This window comes from Pygocentrus nattereri, chromosome 27, assembly GCF_015220715.1.
Source record: "Pygocentrus nattereri isolate fPygNat1 chromosome 27, fPygNat1.pri, whole genome shotgun sequence".
Lineage (NCBI taxonomy): Eukaryota > Metazoa > Chordata > Actinopteri > Characiformes > Serrasalmidae > Pygocentrus > Pygocentrus nattereri.
In genome coordinates, this window is record NC_051237.1 from 24,794,338 (window position 1) to 24,815,928 (window position 21,591).

The window sequence follows — 21,591 nt, forward strand, 5'->3', positions numbered from 1 at the left end:
AAAGACCTTTGTTCATTTGATGGTTGTTAATAGAATGTTAGAGGGCGGCGCTGAGAGGCGTTTGTTTAGCTGATGTTTGTTAATGATGCCTTTACTGGGCGGTGCTGAGAGTCGTTTGTTTCTTTGATGTTTGTTAATGATGCCTTTAGAGGGCGGCGCTGAGAGACGTTTGTTTAATTGATGTTTGTTAATGATGCCTATAGAGGGCGGCGTTCAGAGACGTTTGTTTAATTGATGTTTGTTAATGATGCCTATAGAGGGTGGCGCTGAGAGGTGTGTGTTTAATTGATGTTTGTTAATGATGCCTATAGAGGGCGGCCTTGAGAGACGTTTATTTCCTTGATGTTTGTTAATGACGCCTGTACTGGGCGGTGCTGAGAGACGTTTGTTTCCTTGATGTTTGTTAATGATGCCATTAGAGGGCGGCGTTCAGAGACGTTTGTTTCTTTCATGTTTCGTAATGATGCCTTCAGAGGGCGGCACTTAAAGACCTTTGTTCATTTGATGGTTGTTAAACACGCCTTTAGAGGGCGGCACTTAAAGACCTTTGTTCATTTGATGGTTGTTAATGACGCCTTTAGAGGGCGGCACTTAAAGACCTTTCTTCATTTGATGGTTGTTAATGATGCCTATAGAGGGCGGCCTTGAGAGACGTTTATTTCCTTGATGTTTGTTAATGATGCCTTTAGAGGGCGGTGCTGAGAGTCGTTTGTTTCTTTGATGTTTGTTAATGATGCCTTTACTGGGCGGTGCTAAGAGACGTTATTTTCCTTGATGTTTCGTAATGATGCCTTCAGAGGGCGGCACTTAAAGACCTTTGTTCATTTGATGGTTGTTAATGACGCCTTTAGAGGGCGGCACTTAAAGACCTTTGTTCATTTGATGGTTGTTAATGACGCCTTTAGAGGGCGGCACTTAAAGACCTTTGTTCATTTGATGGTTGTTAATAGAATGTTAGAGGGCGGCACTGAGAGGCGTTTGTTTAGTTGATGATTGTTAATGATGCGTTTAGAGGGCGGTGCTGAGAGTCGTTTGTTTCTTTGATGTTTGTTAATGATGCCTTTAGAGGGCGGCGCTAAGAGACGTTTGTTTCTTTGATGTTTGTTAATGATGCCTTTACTGGGCGGTGCTGAGAGACGTTTGTTTCTTTGATGTTTGTTAATGATGCCTTTAGAGGGCGGCGCTGAGAGACGTTTGTTTCCTTGATGTTTGTTAATGATGCCTTTAGAGGGCGGCGCTAAGAGACGTTTGTTTCTTTGATGTTTGTTAATGATGCCTTTACTGGGCGGTGCTGAGAGACGTTTGTTTCTTTGATGTTTGTTAATGATGCCTTTAGAGGGCGGCCCTGAGAGACGTTTGTTTCCTTGATGTTTGTTAATGACGCCTTTAGAGGGCGGCCCTGAGAGACGTTTGTTTCCTTGATGTTTGTTAATGATGCATTTAGAGGGCGGCGCTAAGAGGCGTTTGTTCATTTGATGGTTGTTAATGATGCCTTTAGAGGACGGCCCTGAGAGACGTTTGTTTCTTTGATGTTTGGTAATGATGGCTTTAGAGGGTGCCGCTGAGAGGCGTTTGTTTCTTTGATGTTTGCTAATGATGCCTTTAGAGGGCGGAGCTGAGAGGCGTTTGTTTCTTTGATGTTTGGTAATGATGGCTTTAGAGGGCGCCGCTGAGAGGCGTTTGTTTCTTTGATGTTTGGTAATGATGCCTTTAGAGGGCGGAGCTGAGAGACATTTGTTTCTTTGATGTTTGGTAATGATGCCTTTAGAGGGCGGAGCTGAGAGATGTTTGTTTATTTGATGTTTGGTAATGATGCCTTTAGAGGGCGGAGCTGAGAGATGTTTGTTTCTTTGATGGTTGTTAATGACGCCTTTAGAGGCCGGCGCTGAGTGACGTTTGTTTATTTGATGTTTGTTAATGACACCTTTAGAGGCCGGCGCTGAGTGACGTTTGTTTATTTGATGGTTGTTTATAACGTCTTTAGAGGGCGGAGCTGAGCGGCGTTTGTTTATTTGATGTTTGTTAATGACGCCTTTAGAGGGCGGAGCTGAGCGGCGTTTGTTTATTTGATGGTTGTTAATGACGTCTTTAGAGGGCGGCGCTGAGTGACGTTTGTTTATTTGATGGTTGTTAATGACGTCTTTAGTGGGCGGAGCTGAGCGGCGTTTGTGTATTTGATGGTTGTTAATGACGTCTTTAGAGGGCGGAGCTGAGCGGCGTTTGTGTATTTGATGGTTGTTAATGACGTCTTTAGAGGGCGGAGCTAAGCAGCGTTTGTGTATTTGATGGTTGTTATTGATGTCTTTAGAGGGCGGAGCTGAGCAGGGTTTGTTTATTTGATGGTTGTTAATGACGTCTTTAGAGGGCGGCGCTGAGCGGCATTTGTTTATTTGATGTTTGGTAATGATGCCTTTAGAGGGCGGCCCTGAGAGACGTTTGTTTCTTTGATGTTTGGTAATGATGCTTTTAGAGGGCGGCCCTGAGAGACGTTTGTTTCTTTGATGTTTGCTAATGATGCCTTTAGAGGGTCGGCCCTGAGAGACGTTTGTTTCTTTGATGTTTGTTAATGATGCCTTTACAGGGCGGCCCTGAGAGACGTTTGTTTGTTTGATGTTTGTTAATGATGCCTTTAGAGGGCGGCCCTGAGAGACGTTTGTTTCTTTGATGTTTGGTAATGATGCCTTTAGAGGGCGGCCCTGAGAGACGTTTGTTTCTTTGATGTTTGGTAATGATGCTTTTAGAGGGCGGCCCTGAGAGACGTTTGTTTCTTTGATGTTTGCTAATGATGCCTTTAGAGGGTCGGCCCTGAGAGACGTTTGTTTCTTTGATGTTTGTTAATGATGCCTTTACAGGGCGGCCCTGAGAGACGTTTGTTTGTTTGATGTTTGTTAATGATGCCTTTAGAGGGCGGCGCTGAGAGGCGTTTGTTTGTTTGATGTTTGGTAATGATGCCTTTAGAGGACGGCCCTGAGAGACGTTGGTTTGTTTGATGTTTGTTAATGATGCCTTTAGAGGGCGGCCCTGAGAGACGTTTGTTTCTTTGATGTTTGGTAATGATGCCTTTAGAGGGCGGCGCTGAGCGACGTTTGTTTCCTTGATGTTTGTTAATGACGCCTTTAGAGGGCGGCGCTGAGAGACGTTTGTTTATTTGTTGCTTGTTAATGACACCTTTAGAGGGCGGAGCTGAGCGACGTTTGTTTATTTGATGGCTGTTAATGACGTCTTTAGAGGGCGGAGCTGAGTGACGATTGTTAATTTGATGGTTGTTAATGATGCATTTAGAGGGCGGCGCTGAGCGGGGTTTGTTTATTTGTTGCTTGTTAATGACGCCTTTAGGGGCGGAGCTGAAAGACTTTTGTTTATTTTATGTTTGTTAATGATGCCTTTAGAGGGCGGAGCTGAGTGACGATTGTTAATTTGATGGTTGTTAATGATGCCTTTAGAGGGCGGCGCTGAGCGGGGTTTGTTTATTTGTTGCTTGTTAATGACGCCTTTAGGGGCGGAGCTGAGTGACTTTTGTTTATTTTATGTTTGTTAATGACGCCTTTAGAGGGCGGAGCTGAAAGACGTTTGTTTCTTTGATGTTTGCTAATGATGCCTTTAGAGGGCGGCCCTGAGAGACGTTTGTTTCTTTGATGTTTGCTAACGATGCCTTTAGAGGGCGGCGCTGAGAGACGTTTGTTTCTTTGATGTTTGGTATTGATGCCTTTAGCGGGCGGCCCTGAGAGGCGTTTGTTTCTTTGATGTTTGTTAATGATGCCTTTAGAGGGCGGCGGTGAGCGACGTTTGTTTCTTTGATGTTTGGTAATGATGCCTTTAGAGGGCGGAGCTGAGAGGCGTTTGTTTCTTTGATGTTTGGTAATGATGCCTTTAGAGGGCGGAGCTGAGAGGCGTTTGTTTCTTTGATGTTTGGTAATGATGCCTTTAGAGGGCGGAGCTGAGAGGCGTTTGTTTCTTTGATGTTTGCTAATGATGCCTTTAGAGGGCGGCGGTGAGCGACGTTTGTTTCTTTGATGTTTGGTAATGATGCGTTTAGAGGGCGGCCCTGAGAGACGTTTGTTTCTTTGATGTTTGGTAATGACACCTTTAGAGGGCGGCCCTGAGAGACGTTTGTTTCTTTGATGTTTGGTAATGATGGCTTTAGAGGGCGGCGCTGAGAGGCGTTTGTTTCTTTGATGTTTGCTAATGATGCCTTTAGAGGGCGGCGGTCAGCGACGTTTGTTTCTTTGATGTTTGGTAATGATGCCTTTAGAGGGCGGAGCTGAGAGGCGTTTGTTTCTTTGATGTTTGGTAATGATGCCTTTAGAGGGCGGAGCTGAGAGGCGTTTGTTTCTTTGATGTTTGGTAATGATGCCTTTAGAGGGCGGAGCTGAGAGACATTTGTTTCTTTGATGTTTGGTAATGATGCCTTTAGAGGGCGGAGCTGAGAGATGTTTGTTTCTTTGATGTTTGGTAATGATGCTTTTAGAGGGCGGCCCTGAGAGACGTTTGTTTCTTTGATGTTTGCTAATGATGCCTTTACAGGGCGGCCCTGAGAGACGTTTGTTTCTTTGATGTTTGCTAATGATGCCTTTAGAGGGTCGGCCCTGAGAGACGTTTGTTTCTTTGATGTTTGTTAATGATGCCTTTACAGGGCGGCCCTGAGAGACGTTTGTTTGTTTGATGTTTGTTAATGATGCCTTTAGAGGGCGGCCCTGAGAGACGTTTGTTTGTTTGATGTTTGGTAATGATGCCTTTAGAGGACGGCCCTGAGAGACGTTGGTTTGTTTGATGTTTGTTAATGATGCCTTTAGAGGGCGGCCCTGAGAGACGTTTGTTTCTTTGATGTTTGGTAATGATGCCTTTAGAGGGCGGCGCTGAGCGACGTTTGTTTCCTTGATGTTTGTTAATGACGCCTTTAGAGGGCGGCGCTGAGAGACGTTTGTTTATTTGTTGCTTGTTAATGACACCTTTAGAGGGCGGAGCTGAGCGACGTTTGTTTATTTGATGGCTGTTAATGACGTCTTTAGAGGGCGGAGCTGAGTGACGATTGTTAATTTGATGGTTGTTAATGATGCATTTAGAGGGCGGCGCTGAGCGGGGTTTGTTTATTTGTTGCTTGTTAATGACGCCTTTAGGGGCGGAGCTGAAAGACTTTTGTTTATTTTATGTTTGTTAATGACGCCTTTAGAGGGCGGAGCTGAGTGACGATTGTTAATTTGATGGTTGTTAATGATGCCTTTAGAGGGCGGCGCTGAGCGGGGTTTGTTTATTTGTTGCTTGTTAATGACGCCTTTAGGGGCGGAGCTGAGTGACTTTTGTTTATTTTATGTTTGTTAATGACGCCTTTAGAGGGCGGAGCTGAAAGACGTTTGTTTCTTTGATGTTTGCTAATGATGCCTTTAGAGGGCGGCCCTGAGAGACGTTTGTTTCTTTGATGTTTGCTAACGATGCCTTTAGAGGGCGGCGCTGAGAGACGTTTGTTTCTTTGATGTTTGGTATTGATGCCTTTAGCGGGCGGCCCTGAGAGGCGTTTGTTTCTTTGATGTTTGTTAATGATGCCTTTAGAGGGCGGCGGTGAGCGACGTTTGTTTCTTTGATGTTTGGTAATGATGCCTTTAGAGGGCGGAGCTGAGAGGCGTTTGTTTCTTTGATGTTTGGTAATGATGCCTTTAGAGGGCGGAGCTGAGAGGCGTTTGTTTCTTTGATGTTTGGTAATGATGCCTTTAGAGGGCGGAGCTGAGAGGCGTTTGTTTCTTTGATGTTTGCTAATGATGCCTTTAGAGGGCGGCGGTGAGCGACGTTTGTTTCTTTGATGTTTGGTAATGATGCGTTTAGAGGGCGGCCCTGAGAGACGTTTGTTTCTTTGATGTTTGGTAATGACACCTTTAGAGGGCGGCCCTGAGAGACGTTTGTTTCTTTGATGTTTGGTAATGATGGCTTTAGAGGGCGGCGCTGAGAGGCGTTTGTTTCTTTGATGTTTGCTAATGATGCCTTTAGAGGGCGGCGGTCAGCGACGTTTGTTTCTTTGATGTTTGGTAATGATGCCTTTAGAGGGCGGAGCTGAGAGGCGTTTGTTTCTTTGATGTTTGGTAATGATGCCTTTAGAGGGCGGAGCTGAGAGGCGTTTGTTTCTTTGATGTTTGGTAATGATGCCTTTAGAGGGCGGAGCTGAGAGACATTTGTTTCTTTGATGTTTGGTAATGATGCCTTTAGAGGGCGGAGCTGAGAGATGTTTGTTTCTTTGATGTTTGGTAATGATGCTTTTAGAGGGCGGCCCTGAGAGACGTTTGTTTCTTTGATGTTTGCTAATGATGCCTTTACAGGGCGGCCCTGAGAGACGTTTGTTTCTTTGATGTTTGCTAATGATGCCTTTACAGAGCGGCCCTGAGAGACGTTTGTTTGTTTGATGTTTGTTAATGATGCCTTTAGAGGGCGGCCCTGAGAGACGTTTGTTTCTTTGATGTTTGGTAATGATGCCTTTAGAGGGCGGCGCTGAGCGACGTTTGTTTCCTTGATGTTTGTTAATGACGCCTTTAGAGGGCGGCGCTGAGAGACGTTTGTTTATTTGTTGCTTGTTAATGACACCTTTAGAGGGCGGAGCTGAGCGACGTTTGTTTATTTGATGGTTGTTAATGACATCTTTAGAGGGCGGAGCTGAGCGGCGTTTGTGTATTTGATGGTTGTTAATGACGTCTTTAGAGGGCGGAGCTGAGCAGGGTTTGTTTATTTGATGGTTGTTAATGACGTCTTTAGAGGGCGGCGCTGAGCGGCGTTTGTTTATTTGATGTTTGGTAATGATGCCTTTAGAGGGCGGCCCTGAGAGACGTTTGTTTCTTTGATGTTTGGTAATGATGCTTTTAGAGGGCGGCCCTGAGAGACGTTTGTTTCTTTGATGTTTGTTAATGATGCCTTTACAGGGCGGCCCTGAGAGACGTTTGTTTGTTTGATGTTTGTTAATGATGCCTTTAGAGGGCGGCCCTGAGAGACGTTTGTTTCTTTGATGTTTGGTAATGATGCCTTTAGAGGACGGCCCTGAGAGACGTTTGTTTGTTTGATGTTTGTTAATGATGCCTTTAGAGGGCGGCCCTGAGAGACGTTTGTTTCTTTGATGTTTGATAATGATGACTTTAGAGGGCGGCGCTGAGAGACGTTTGTTTATTTGTTGCTTGTTAATGACACCTTTAGAGGGCGGAGCTGAGCGACGTTTGTTTATTTGATGGCTGTTAATGACGTCTTTAGAGGGCGGAGCTGAGTGACGATTGTTAATTTGATGGTTGTTAATGATGCCTTTAGAGGGCGGCGCTGAGAGACGTTTGTTTATTTGTTGCTTGTTAATGACACCTTTAGAGGGCGGAGCTGAGCGACGTTTGTTTATTTGATGGCTGTTAATGACGTCTTTAGAGGGCGGAGCTGAGTGACGATTGTTAATTTGATGGTTGTTAATGATGCCTTTAGAGGGCGGCGCTGAGCGGGGTTTGTTTATTTGTTGCTTGTTAATGACGCCTTTAGGGGCGGAGCTGAGTGACTTTTGTTTATTTTATGTTTGTTAATGACGCCTTTAGAGGGCGGAGCTGAAAGACGTTTGTTTCTTTGATGTTTGCTAATGATGCCTTTAGAGGGCGGCCCTGAGAGACGTTTGTTTCTTTGATGTTTGCTAACGATGCCTTTAGAGGGCGGCGCTGAGAGACGTTTGTTTCTTTGATGTTTGGTATTGATGCCTTTAGCGGGCGGCCCTGAGAGGCGTTTGTTTCTTTGATGTTTGTTAATGATGCCTTTAGAGGGCGGCGGTGAGCGACGTTTGTTTCTTTGATGTTTGGTAATGATGCCTTTAGAGGGCGGAGCTGAGAGGCGTTTGTTTCTTTGATGTTTGGTAATGATGCCTTTAGAGGGCGGAGCTGAGAGGCGTTTGTTTCTTTGATGTTTGGTAATGATGCCTTTAGAGGGCGGAGCTGAGAGGCGTTTGTTTCTTTGATGTTTGGTAATGATGCCTTTAGAGGGCGGCCCTGAGAGACGTTTGTTTCTTTGATGTTTGGTAATGATGCGTTTAGAGGGTGGCCCTGAGAGACGTTTGTTTCTTTGATGTTTGGTAATGATGCCTTTAGAGTGCGGCCCTGAGAGACGTTTGTTTCTTTGATGTTTGGTAATGACACCTTTAGAGGGCGGCCCTGAGAGACGTTTGTTTCTTTGATGTTTGGTAATGATGGCTTTAGAGGGCGGCGCTGAGAGGCGTTTGTTTCTTTGATGTTTGCTAATGATGCCTTTAGAGGGCGGCGGTGAGCGACGTTTGTTTCTTTGATGTTTGGTAATGATGCCTTTAGAGGGCGGAGCTGAGAGGCGTTTGTTTCTTTGATGTTTGGTAATGATGCCTTTAGAGGGCGGAGCTGAGAGGCGTTTGTTTCTTTGATGTTTGGTAATGATGCCTTTAGAGGGCGGAGCTGAGAGACATTTGTTTCTTTGATGTTTGGTAATGATGCCTTTAGAGGGCGGAGCTGAGAGATGTTTGTTTCTTTGATGTTTGGTAATGATGCTTTTAGAGGGCGGCCCTGAGAGACGTTTGTTTCTTTGATGTTTGCTAATGATGCCTTTACAGGGCGGCCCTGAGAGACGTTTGTTTCTTTGATGTTTGCTAATGATGCCTTTAGAGGACGGCCCTGAGAGACGTTTGTTTGTTTGATGTTTGTTAATGATGCCTTTAGAGGGCGGCCCTGAGAGACGTTTGTTTCTTTGATGTTTGGTAATGATGCCTTTAGAGGGCGGCGCTGAGCGACGTTTGTTTCCTTGATGTTTGTTAATGACGCCTTTAGAGGGCGGCGCTGAGAGACGTTTGTTTATTTTATGTTTGTTAATGACGCCTTTAGAGGGCGGAGCTGAAAGACGTTTGTTTCTTTGATGTTTGCTAATGATGCCTTTAGAGGGCGGCCCTGAGAGACGTTTGTTTCTTTGATGTTTGCTAACGATGCCTTTAGAGGGCGGCGCTGAGAGACGTTTGTTTCTTTGATGTTTGGTATTGATGCCTTTAGCGGGCGGCCCTGAGAGGCGTTTGTTTCTTTGATGTTTGTTAATGATGCCTTTAGAGGGCGGCGGTGAGCGACGTTTGTTTCTTTGATGTTTGGTAATGATGCCTTTAGAGGGCGGAGCTGAGAGGCGTTTGTTTCTTTGATGTTTGGTAATGATGCCTTTAGAGGGCGGAGCTGAGAGGCGTTTGTTTCTTTGATGTTTGGTAATGATGCCTTTAGAGGGCGGAGCTGAGAGGCGTTTGTTTCTTTGATGTTTGGTAATGATGCGTTTAGAGGGCGGCCCTGAGAGACGTTTGTTTCTTTGATGTTTGGTAATGATGCGTTTAGAGGGTGGCCCTGAGAGACGTTTGTTTCTTTGATGTTTGGTAATGATGCCTTTAGAGTGCGGCCCTGAGAGACGTTTGTTTCTTTGATGTTTGGTAATGACACCTTTAGAGGGCGGCCCTGAGAGACGTTTGTTTCTTTGATGTTTGGTAATGATGGCTTTAGAGGGCGGCGCTGAGAGGCGTTTGTTTCTTTGATGTTTGCTAATGATGCCTTTAGAGGGCGGCGGTGAGCGACGTTTGTTTCTTTGATGTTTGGTAATGATGCCTTTAGAGGGCGGAGCTGAGAGGCGTTTGTTTCTTTGATGTTTGGTAATGATGCCTTTAGAGGGCGGAGCTGAGAGGCGTTTGTTTCTTTGATGTTTGGTAATGATGCCTTTAGAGGGCGGAGCTGAGAGACATTTGTTTCTTTGATGTTTGGTAATGATGCCTTTAGAGGGCGGAGCTGAGAGATGTTTGTTTCTTTGATGTTTGGTAATGATGCTTTTAGAGGGCGGCCCTGAGAGACGTTTGTTTCTTTGATGTTTGCTAATGATGCCTTTACAGGGCGGCCCTGAGAGACGTTTGTTTCTTTGATGTTTGCTAATGATGCCTTTAGAGGACGGCCCTGAGAGACGTTTGTTTGTTTGATGTTTGTTAATGATGCCTTTAGAGGGCGGCCCTGAGAGACGTTTGTTTCTTTGATGTTTGGTAATGATGCCTTTAGAGGGCGGCGCTGAGCGACGTTTGTTTCCTTGATGTTTGTTAATGACGCCTTTAGAGGGCGGCGCTGAGAGACGTTTGTTTATTTGATGGCTGTTAATGACGTCTTTAGAGGGCGGAGCTGAGTGACGATTGTTAATTTGATGGTTGTTAATGATGCCTTTAGAGGGCAGCGCTGAGCGGGGTTTGTTTATTTGTTGCTTGTTAATGACGCCTTTAGGGGCGGAGCTGAGTGACTTTTGTTTATTTTATGTTTGTTAATGACGCCTTTAGAGGGCGGGGCTGAAAGACGTTTGTTTCTTTGATGTTTGCTAATGATGCCTTTAGAGGGCGGCGCTGAGAGACGTTTGTTTCTTTGATGTTTGCTAACGATGCCTTTAGAGGGCGGCGCTGAGAGACGTTTGTTTCTTTGATGTTTGGTATTGATGCCTTTAGAGGGCGGCCCTGAGAGGCGTTTGTTTCTTTGATGTTTGTTAATGATGCCTTTAGAGGGCGGCGCTGAGAGACGTTTGTTTCTTTGATGTTTGCTAATGATGCCTTTAGAGGGCGGCGGTGAGCGACGTTTGTTTCTTTGATGTTTGGTAATGATGCCTTTAGAGGGCGGAGCTGAGAGGCGTTTGTTTCTTTGATGTTTGCTAATGATGCCTTTAGAGGGCGGCGGTGAGCGACGTTTGTTTCTTTGATGTTTGGTAATGATGCCTTTAGAGGGCGGCCCTGAGAGACGTTTGTTTCTTTGATGTTTGGTAATGATGCCTTTAGAAGGCGGCCCTGAGAGACGTTTGTTTCTTTGATGTTTGGTAATGATGGCTTTAGAGGGCGGCGCTGAGAGGCGTTTGTTTCTTTGATGTTTGCTAATGATGCCTTTAGAGGGCGGCCCTGAGAGACGTTTGTTTCTTTGATGTTTGCTAATGATGCCTTTAGAGGGCGGAGCTGAGAGGCGTTTGTTTCTTTGATGTTTGGTAATGATGCCTTTAGAGGGCGGAGCTGAGAGGCGTTTGTTTCTTTGATGTTTGGTAATGATGCCTTTAGAGGGCGGAGCTGAGAGACATTTGTTTCTTTGATGTTTGGTAATGATGCCTTTAGAGGGCGGAGCTGAGAGATGTTTGTTTATTTGATGTTTGGTAATGTTGCCTTTAGAGGGCGGAGCTGAGAGATGTTTGTTTATTTGATGGTTGTTAATGACGCCTTTAGAGGCCGGCGCTGAGCGACGTTTGTTTATTTGATGTTTGTTAATGACACCTTTAGAGGCCGGCGCTGAGTGACGTTTGTTTATTTGATGGTTGTTTATAACATCTTTAGAGGGCGGAGCTGAGCGGCATTTGTTTATTTGATGTTTGTTAATGACGCCTTTAGAGGGCGGAGCTGAGCGGCGTTTGTTTATTTGATGGTTGTTAATGACGTCTTTAGAGGGCGGCGCTGAGTGACGTTTGTTTATTTGATGGTTGTTAATGACGTCTTTAGTGGGCGGAGCTGAGCGGCGTTTGTGTATTTGATGGTTGTTAATGACGTCTTTAGAGGGCGTAGCTGAGCGGCGTTTGTGTATTTGATGGTTGTTAATGACGTCTTTAGTGGGCGGAGCTGAGCGGCGTTTGTGTATTTGATGGTTGTTAATGACGTCTTTAGAGGGCGGAGCTGAGCGGCGTTTGTGTATTTGATGGTTGTTAATGACGTCTTTAGAGGGCGGAGCTGAGCGGCGTTTGTGTATTTGATGGTTGTTAATGACGTCTTTAGAGGGCGTAGCTGAGCGGCGTTTGTGTATTTGATGGTTGTTAATGACGTCTTTAGTGGGCGGAGCTGAGCGGCGTTTGTGTATTTGATGGTTGTTAATGACGTCTTTAGAGGGCGGAGCTGAGCGGCGTTTGTGTATTTGATGGTTGTTAATGACGTCTTTAGAGGGCGGAGCTGAGAGACGTTTGTTTATTTGTTGCTTGTTAATGACATCTTTAGAGGGCGGAGCTGAGAGACGTTTGTTTATTTGTTGCTTGTTCATGACGCCTTTAGAGGGCGGAGCTGAGAGACGTTTGTTTATTTGTTGCTTGTTAATGACGCCTTTAGAGGGCGGCGCTGAATCACTTTCATTTATTTGTTTATTTCTTGTTTATCATTTGTTTTTTCATGTAGAAATTTTTCGGTGACTTCACAGGTGAAGCTCGTTTTATTTAGAAAGTGTTTCTCTTACAGAAACACAGTTGAACATACGCTTTTCTTTCTCCGGTGACTGTAAATTGATTCATCAGTCAGGGCAGCCAAATGTTAAGAAGACCGTTGTGTTGATGTGTCAATTGCTTTGGATTCATCACTTTGTACAGCATTTGCTAAATCAATGTCAGCTTTCAAGGTCTCTAATTCTATTGTTATTAGCATGTATGAAAGCAGACCCCGTCCCAGTCTCCGTCCCAGTTCGGTCCCCACAGGGTCTCTTCGGTCCCTTTGTAAGTTTAGGCACTGAGCCATTTCCCCCAGGTCTGGCTATACATCCGTCATGTGTGTGTGGGTGTTTCACTGCACGGATTGGTTAAATGCAGAGGTCTAATTCTACAGTTGGCAAAATGGTTCTAAATTCTAAAAATATGCATCTACTTTTGATCTACGTTCTTTTGCACAGCCTGTATGTTATTTATACTTTTGCTACCATCCAACCCGAAACCAGCATCTCCACATTAATGAAAACATTCTTCACGTTTAATGTACGTTACGTTAAATAGGTTTTATCCCAAGCAGCTTTGGAGCAATTCTATTGGTCCATAGCTGCAGCTGCTGAGCTCAAATGATGAAGAAACATAAACATGGCATAATGAATTTGACATAACCATGCCGTGAACATGTCATGATGCTGTCATAAGTTGTTCTAACACATTGTGCTCAGTGCTGTCTTACTGTTACTGCTGGTTGTCATGGCTGATGTCATAATGTTCGATGTTATGAAGGCTAACTAGTGTGGCATTGAGCTGTTGTAACATCACATGTAACGACACCTGTCATCAAAATTAGTGGTAATAGTAACATGACATGCTTATATTAGAATTAGAAGAATTTACAACCATCTGTCTCTGTGTTTGCACTCTGTGGAATTAGACCTCTGCATTTAACCATCCGTGCAGTGAAAGTCCCACATACATACACACAAGTGAACACACACACTAGGGGGCAGTGAGCACACTTGCCCGGAGCGGTGGGCAGCCTTATCCACGGAGGCCGGGGAGCAGTTGGGGGTTAGGTGTCTTGCTCAAGGGCACTTCAGTCATGGACTGTCAGCTGAGGGGATCGAACCGGCGACCTTCTGGTCACAGGGCTGGTTCCCTGACCTGCACTGCCCCCTATATTACTGGAAATAACCTGTTATGACAGAATCTAACATCTGCTAACCCTACAGGAAAACTAGTGCTGATTCAGCTGAATCCAAACTCAACATAACGCTGGTTTTGATGGTGACCAGCCATACTGGTCTGCACTGGTTTACCTAGCAGGGATGATGTGCTTATGTCAATACTGTGTAGCAGAATTAATCAGAATTAATCATCTTGTTTTGTTTTTTGTTTTTGCTTGTTTGCAGAAATTGGTTCATTTGAAGAATTATTTCTTGAAAAATTTGTTAATTTCTGAACAGAATACACAATTTTCAGTAAATAGGAAAGCAAAAATGTCTTAAAATAGGTTAAATAACCTTAATATTCTCACAGTGATGTCAGAAAGAGAAGCTGTATTAGCTCTAGTGACCTCTTTTGCCAAGATCTAACTTTGTGCCCTGTATTTTCAGGTAACGATGAAGCCGATACACAACTAAGTTTCAGAGTGAGAACTGAGGATCCTGTGTTTAAGACTCTTTTAATTGGGCCATGTTTAACGGTTGCTGTGTTGGGCTGCAGGTGGAGGAGATTCGCGGCTGCATTGAGAAGCTGTCGGAAGACGTGGAGCAGGTGAAAAAACAGCACAGCGCCATCCTGGCAGCGCCCAACCCTGACGAGAGTGAGTCCCGCGTCGTCCTCCCTCACAAAAAACACTCGTACCAGCACTGTGTGCTTCGGTTTGATGTCATGTTGTAGGAAGCAGCTCCGCCTGACGTGCCCTGGGCTTCGGCTTACGTAATGTGGCAATTATCAGGGGGCCAAGCACTCAACGTTCTACAGCATACTGTTTATTTAACAGTGTGATTTTTTTCTACATACTCAAACTCCCAGAGTTTGAATGCACCTGGATGTTCTTTACTGCTCACTAATCAGACTTCGGCATCTCCAGCATCCCTCAGATTCACTTAATCCTGCAATCGCTTTGAACCTGGATCTATAGTAATCCTGTTACTTACCTTCTCAAGGTCAAGGCACAAACTTTACACAGAATTTGCCTTTTTTTTCCACCCACTGCAACATTTTTGCCATCAAAGTCATTTCCAAGTTCACAGGATATGATCACAGATCCAATGTAAATTTGATCCCTGGCAGACCAAAATTGGTAAAAATGCTGACATATTGTGGAATATTGCATTTGGACAACACTTAAAACTTTAATTTCCTTTTCATGATTGAGAAAACATATTGTAAGATTAATGTACTGCCCAAAAAACGGAAAAATATGACACTCTTTTACACTAATTTTGGGTGTTAATCAGATAATTATGAAGTACAGACTCTTTTCCAAGACCAGAATAGTTACCTAGTATTTCAGAGTTTAAGTCTCACACTTACCCACTTAATCCTTTGACCTGCATCATGGAAAACTGAATTTTCCTCTCTTTCTTAGATAAGATCATCATAAGTTCATACCATGTAAACGCTTGGTTTCAAGTCATACCATTCACTTCCCAGAACAGACAGTCTGTTTATGGAAACTAACCTGCAAAAAAAAACTGTTTTTGAATTCTCTGTTTTTGTAACATTACAAAAACCAACACATTTACATACATCCCCCTATTCAAAATACAGCACTTTAGCTCCGCCCACTCACACTGAAGTTATAAGAAGTGTTTAAGCCCAGACTGCTTTTTGAGTAAGGTGTAATACAGGGCAGCCAATCAGAACAGAGCTCTTTTAAATATATGAGCCTTAAAGGCACAGTAACAGGACCAGCCTGATAAAATGCCAAATAAACATGTAGAAATTAGTTATGGCTGTTTTTGTTTAGGTAAAATTACATAAGAGGAAAAATAAAATACAAGAAAAATGTAGGATATGGGCCCTTTAAAGGACCGTGAAAGCCAGCGCTAATATAAATACAAAATGATGAGTTTAATCTCTGATGCTACAGTCACGTCTGTTTTTTTTTCCAGGAAAAATAGTGAAAATATCATTTGCTGTTGATCACCAAACTGTAAACTCAGCATTATGATAAATTATAAATGATTCTAACAATATTCAGCAATGTCTGCCCCCTGATTTGGGCTAAAACAGAATTATCTGGCTACTCACTCATTTCCTCTGGTCACAGTGGAGAGTATTCAGTGTATTTAACAAAAAAATGTTGTGAATCGCACCAAAGTAATCAGATCAAATTGTGGTGAAATGTGGGATTTAATGCTGCACTGAATCATTTCCTAAGAACTGTAATAGAGGCCTGCACCACACATGCTTTATTCTTTTTTAAATACAGTAATCCCCTCTTTAGTGCGTTTTCCTTTCATGCACTGTGTTATTCTGTAATTAAAATGAATATCATAACGTAAACAGTGCATCGTCTGTGCTGCCTAACGCCAGGAATTTGCTTTGCTTCAGAGAATAAATATAAGCCCTTTCTCTCTGGCTGTGAAGCACTGCTGCTCTTCAGTTCTGGCCACTGTAACGCTGTCCAGTGATGCCATCCCCTCTCTCTTCTCTTTGGCACTGAGTCACTCTGTCCTTAACTCAGCCTGCCAGGGCAAAGCGCCTTTTCCTCCGCCGGCTGAGGCTTTAATCCCTGACGTTCCAATGCCTCCTGACAGGCCCGAGTCTGGGTTTGGCTAAAAAGCCTGCGGGGCGTTTACGACACCCCACCACACTCTGCAGCGTCTACACTTTCACATCTATAGATCCTGATTTTCTACGTTTCTCAGCATTAGGGCTGCACAATATCAACAAAACACCACATTTCAATTATTTTACCATTATATTACAGCTGTGTTGTGATTATATTATAGCTATGTTTTAGTTAAATTGCAGTTCCTTTGCAATTATAGAGTGGTTGTATTGTGGTTATATTATAATTATATTGTGGTTTTCTTGCAGTTATATTATGATTGAAATATGCATATATTATATTATATTATATTATATTATATTATATTATATTATATTATATTATATTATATTATATTATATTATATTATATTATACTGCAGGTGTATTGATGTTATCTTGGTTACAATTATATTGTGATTCTGTTCAGAGTAAAATATGCCTTCCCAATTAAACGCATCAAAATCACATTAGTGAACCCCTGAGATGATCTGGATTTTTTTCCAAAATCATTTACATTACGTTAGAGGCTAATTTGCATATTGCAGCCTGAGAGAAACAAACAGCAACATCATCACAACGATCAACAGACCACACATTGTGCAGCTCTACACTGAAAACGTGCTGTGCTGAACTCGCTCAGCTCAGATCTGTACAGTCACATAAACAGACAGAGGACAGTGCGCTGTGATATGTTAATGAGTGTGAGCGACGTGCTCGTTAACTGTAACGCAGCGGTGCGTCCAGTGCGGTCAGCAGCGTGACGTTGTTTAATGTTTCTCCTTTCTGATGCATGATGTGTTTTATTTCCAGCATGGTGTTTCATTTTGCTGCATGATCTGTGTGAAACGTCTTTTTCTTTTTGTGCCCCCCCCCTTTTCTTTTCCTCCCCCTCGCGTCTTCCTCCTGTCCGTTTCTTTTGGCCACGCTGCATGAAGGAGTCCAGCGGCAGCTGAGTGTCTGATTGGATTTCTGTTTGTGAGTGAGCAAACTACTACTTCTGACCCCCACAGGAGAGTGACCACTGCAGAGGAGGACACTGGGACAAAATAAAGGAAACGGCTGCAGACATGTTACAGTTTTAACCCTTACACGTTTCATACTGCGATACATTACTAATCATAATCCCCAGAGACAGACAGAGAGACAAGACTGTATTATACAGGCATAATACTACCCTTTCCTCTGTCCCCTCACTCTCTCTCTCTCTCTCTCTTTCTCTCTTTCTGTCTCTCTCTCTCTCCATATATATGTAGTACTAACTGTAAGACTTACTGTAGACAGTACTAACTGTACATTAACTATAGGCAGTACTAACTGTAGACCAACTGTAGACAGTACTAACTGTACATTAACTATAGGCAGTACTAACTGTAGACCAACTGTAGACAGTACTAACTGTAAACCAACTGTAGACAGTACTAACTGTAGACTAACTATAGACAGTACTAACTGTAGACTAACTATAGGCAGTACTAACTGTAAGACTTACTGTAGACAGTACTAACTGTAGACTAACTATAGACAGTACTAACTGTACATTAACTATAGGCAGTACTAACTGTAGACCAACTGTAGACAGTACTAACTGTACATTAACTATAGGCAGTACTAACTGTAGACTAACTATAGGCAGTACTAACTGTAAGACTTACTGTAGACAGTACTAACTGTAGACTAACTATAGGCAGTACTAACTGTACATTAACTATAGGCAGTACTAACTGTAGACCAACTGTAGACAGTACTAACTGTACATTAACTATAGGCAGTACTAACTGTAGACTAACTATAGGCAGTACTAACTGTAGACCAACTGTAGACAGTACTAACTGTAGACTAACTATAGGCAGTACTAACTGTAGACCAACTGTAGACGGTACTAACTGTAAGACTTACTGTAGACAGTACTAACTGTAAGACTTACTGTAGACAGTACAAACTGTAGACTAACTATAGGCAGTACTAACTGTAGACCAACTGTAGACGGTACTAACTGTAAGACTTACTGTAGACAGTACAAACTGTAGACTAACTATAGGCAGTACTAACTGTAGACCAACTGTAGGCAGTACTAACTGTAGACCAACTGTAGGCAGTACTAACTGTAGACTAACTATAGGCAGTACTAACTGTATGACTAACTGTAGGCATTATTAATTGTAAGACTAACTGTAGACAGTACTAACTGTAAGGGTTAATAAAGCACACAGTCTGTGTGGTGCGGGGCCAGGGGCCTGGGGGTGGGGGGTAGGTGGAGGGGAGGGTCCTGCTCCTCAGTGTCATTCTCCTGTACAGCTGATCTGTACTGTCACTGTACTGAGGGTCCAGTGACCTTCTACATGTGTGTGTTTGTGCTGTGTGTGTGATGATGTAACAGTGTGGAGAGGAGAGTGAGGCACAAACTGACACGGGGAAATCGTGAAGTGGATAGTTAATGTAGTTAAACAGGCGGTGCTTTTGATCATCTTCTCGTGTTCCCATAGCAACGTCACCTGACAGCTGTCAGTCAGACGTTTCTCCAGATTCACCCTGAAGTACATATTTCCATCATAAGTGTTTGTGATCAGTGAGCTGTAAAGAATTCACTCCTGTATTATTTTAATCTCTTGGTGTGTGTAATATAGCAGATAATAGAAGCAGATAAACATCTCACAGTGAGAACCAGACAGGCTAAAATACAGCCTCCACATGGGGGGGTTAGTTTAACACCTGATATAGCTGAGACCCCCAAAGTAAACAATCTACATATAATACCCCCCCCTCCATATACATTCAATACAGAGTATTTTACTGATGGCTTTACTCACAGATTCATCACAGTTATCATATTTATCAAATTAATCATTTATTCTGATGAATATATTTTTGTGTATTCGTCTGGTTCAAACATCATAGAATTATAATCCAGTTATTGTGTTTCACACTGATGGGTTGTGCCTCACTTTCCCCATTTATATAGAAGCACAGAGCAGTGAAATGGTCATCGTAGTCCTGCTGATGTGTTTCTGGTTAATGTTCATGATGCTTATATTTCATTAGTGACCCACGCAGCCCAGTTTACACCACACTCTAAACATTTACAACACGTATAATATTTATGATATGTGTGCACTTATACTTGTAGACGTTGTTTTATTTGTGTACCACTTGTGTAAAGCAGTTTAGCCCCGCCCCTTCAGCCTGCAGCAGTTCAGCCTACAGCACTTTAGCCCCACCCTTTCAGCCTACAGCACTTTAGCCCCACCCTTTCAGCCTACAGCAGTTTAGCCCCACCCATTCAGCCTACAGCAGTTACATATATCAGTCTTAAAGGCGCAGTAACAAAAGCAGCCTGTTTAATTCAAAGTAAATGATCACGTAGAAACGAATTATGATGTTATAAGTGGAGCTCAGAGTGAAACAAAATGAAAGAAAAATGTAGGACATGGGCTCTTTACACCAAAAAGCCCAGCAAGAACAAAAGTGTAGACTTTAGTTTTTTGTGCTTTTGTAATTTTCTTATTGTAAGATCTGTCGTTAACATGAGCCACCAAGTTAACTCTCTAAGATAAACTCACTCTCACTAACATAGCATCACTAGCCCTCTTAGCAAGTACCTACAAGCCATTTATACTTTTAAAAAATGGTTTTCTCGCTCGAACCATGTGAACTTCATTCAAACAAGCATTTTCCCTTTAAAGCTTCACTTCTCAGATATTTTCTTTACTGTGGAAAACTGTAATGGATCCAAAGCAGAGAGAGCCGGTGTGCCTCTCTTTACCCTTGGAGGAAGATAAATGTTAGCCGTTCATGACGAAGACCCGTCTGCTCTTACCCGATTGGCTGAACACAGTGATGGCCACACTCAAGTGCCTGGACAGCGGACACACCGACCACGCTCTTCCTCCTCCAGTAGCTGCTGTGCGCTGTGTGAGGGGGCAGAGCTTGTCGGTAGGCGGGCAGTAAGGACTGTGTTACGAGATGATGTCATCCTGTTACAAAGGAAAAGGGCTGGAATTCCAACGAGGCGTTTCAGGCAACTGAGAAAAGTGGGTTCTGTGAGAGAGAAGTTCTCCCTTTGGGACTCTGCATGGTGTTTACATGTAGAACAAGATATAACCCACTGAAGGAAAGAGGAAAACCAGAAAAGCATGACAGACTCGATGAGCTCGAATGAAGCCGCTCAGATCCGCTGTGGGTAAGCAGAAGGACGCAGAGTCAGGGATACAGGATATGGGTCTGTTTTGGTCAATCAATGGACAGACAAAATGTCCACGCTGACAACAACACGTCCATCCGCCATAATAACAACAGGACAGGCTGATCTGGTCACTTAATGCATCTGTTATTGAGGCCAGAATTAATTCTGTATTGCTGGTGACCCGTTTCGTGGTTTAATGGTGATCACTGCATATAGAAATGCATTTACATAAATGTAACAGAAGAGGACTGGATGTGGAAATGTGTAGATGCTTTTGAGAAAATTCTTAGGCTAATTTAGCTTTTAGGGGTTCTGAATGAGTTTACTCTTGGGGAGAGTGTGGCTGTGTTCAGGCTTTTTTTTTTTCATTTTTTCATTTTTTCCTGTTTTCATGATAAAACGTTTTTAAAGAAGTCAAGAAAAGCAGATACCAACATAACCAACAAATACTTGAGTATTTAACTGATCCAGGTCAGCCCTCCTGCCAGAAAATAAAAGCTTAGCTCAGGGTCCTGAATGAGTTTCTGAGTTTACTCCTCCGCGCCAGGTGAGCAGACAGATTTGCTGTAATGTTGTCAGATAAGGAGACAGATGTGCTGTAACGTATCAGGTGAGGAGACAGATGTGCTGTAATGTTATGTCAGATGAGCAGATGTGCTGTAATGTGTCAGATGAGCAGACAGATATGCTGTAATGTCATGTCAGATAAGCAGACAGATGTGCTGTAACATATCAGGTGAGGAGACAGATGTGCTGTAATGTTATGTCAGATAAGGAGACAGATGTGCTGTAACGTATCAGGTGAGGAGACAGATGTGCTGTAATGTCATGTCAGATAAGCAGACAGATGTGCTGTAACATATCAGGTGAGGAGACAGATGTGATGTAATGTTATGTCAGATAAGGAGACAGATGTGCTGTAACGTGTCAGATGAGCAGATGTGCTGTAACGTGTCAGATGAGCAGACAGATATGCTGTAATGTTATGTCAGATAAGGAGACAGATGTGCTGTAATGTCATGTCAGATGAGCAGATGTGCTGTAACGTGTCACATGAGCAGACAGGAATGTTGTGAAATCAGAGGGTTGTGTTCAGTATGGGGCTGTTTTCAGACTTTGGCTAATGTTAGCTGGATATGACGTGGTATTTACAGCCTAATATCATATACGTGGTTATGTAATTGCCATTTTTGTCCTGTTTTTAGGATCATATGTTTTGTTTGAAAGTGTGTTTAAAGCTGTGAGGACGGTAGAAACCAACATAACAAGTACCAGAGCTCAGGCCAGCCCTACTGCCAGAAAATAAAAGCTTGAAAAGAGAAAGAAAGCCTGCTGCAAGATTGTTTACAGTGTTGAAAACACACAGGAAAGTCTGCTTGAGTTTAATTAACACCTTGACAAGGCATGCAGTTAGCACCATGCTAATCGGTGGGGTATGACCTTCCATTACCTGTTAGCTA

At 43.2% G+C, this 21,591-nt stretch overlaps 1 protein-coding gene across 1 annotated transcript in view; it reads left to right on the forward strand.

The window, feature by feature from the left end:
- stx1b (syntaxin 1B) overlaps positions 1 to 21,591 on the forward strand; it is a 99,905-nt gene that overhangs the window by 52,964 nt on the left and 25,350 nt on the right. The window contains exon 3 of the mRNA XM_017684978.2: positions 13,891 to 13,990. Within this exon, the coding sequence (XP_017540467.1) occupies positions 13,891 to 13,990 (100 nt within the window). The remainder of the gene's footprint in view (positions 1 to 13,890; positions 13,991 to 21,591) is intronic.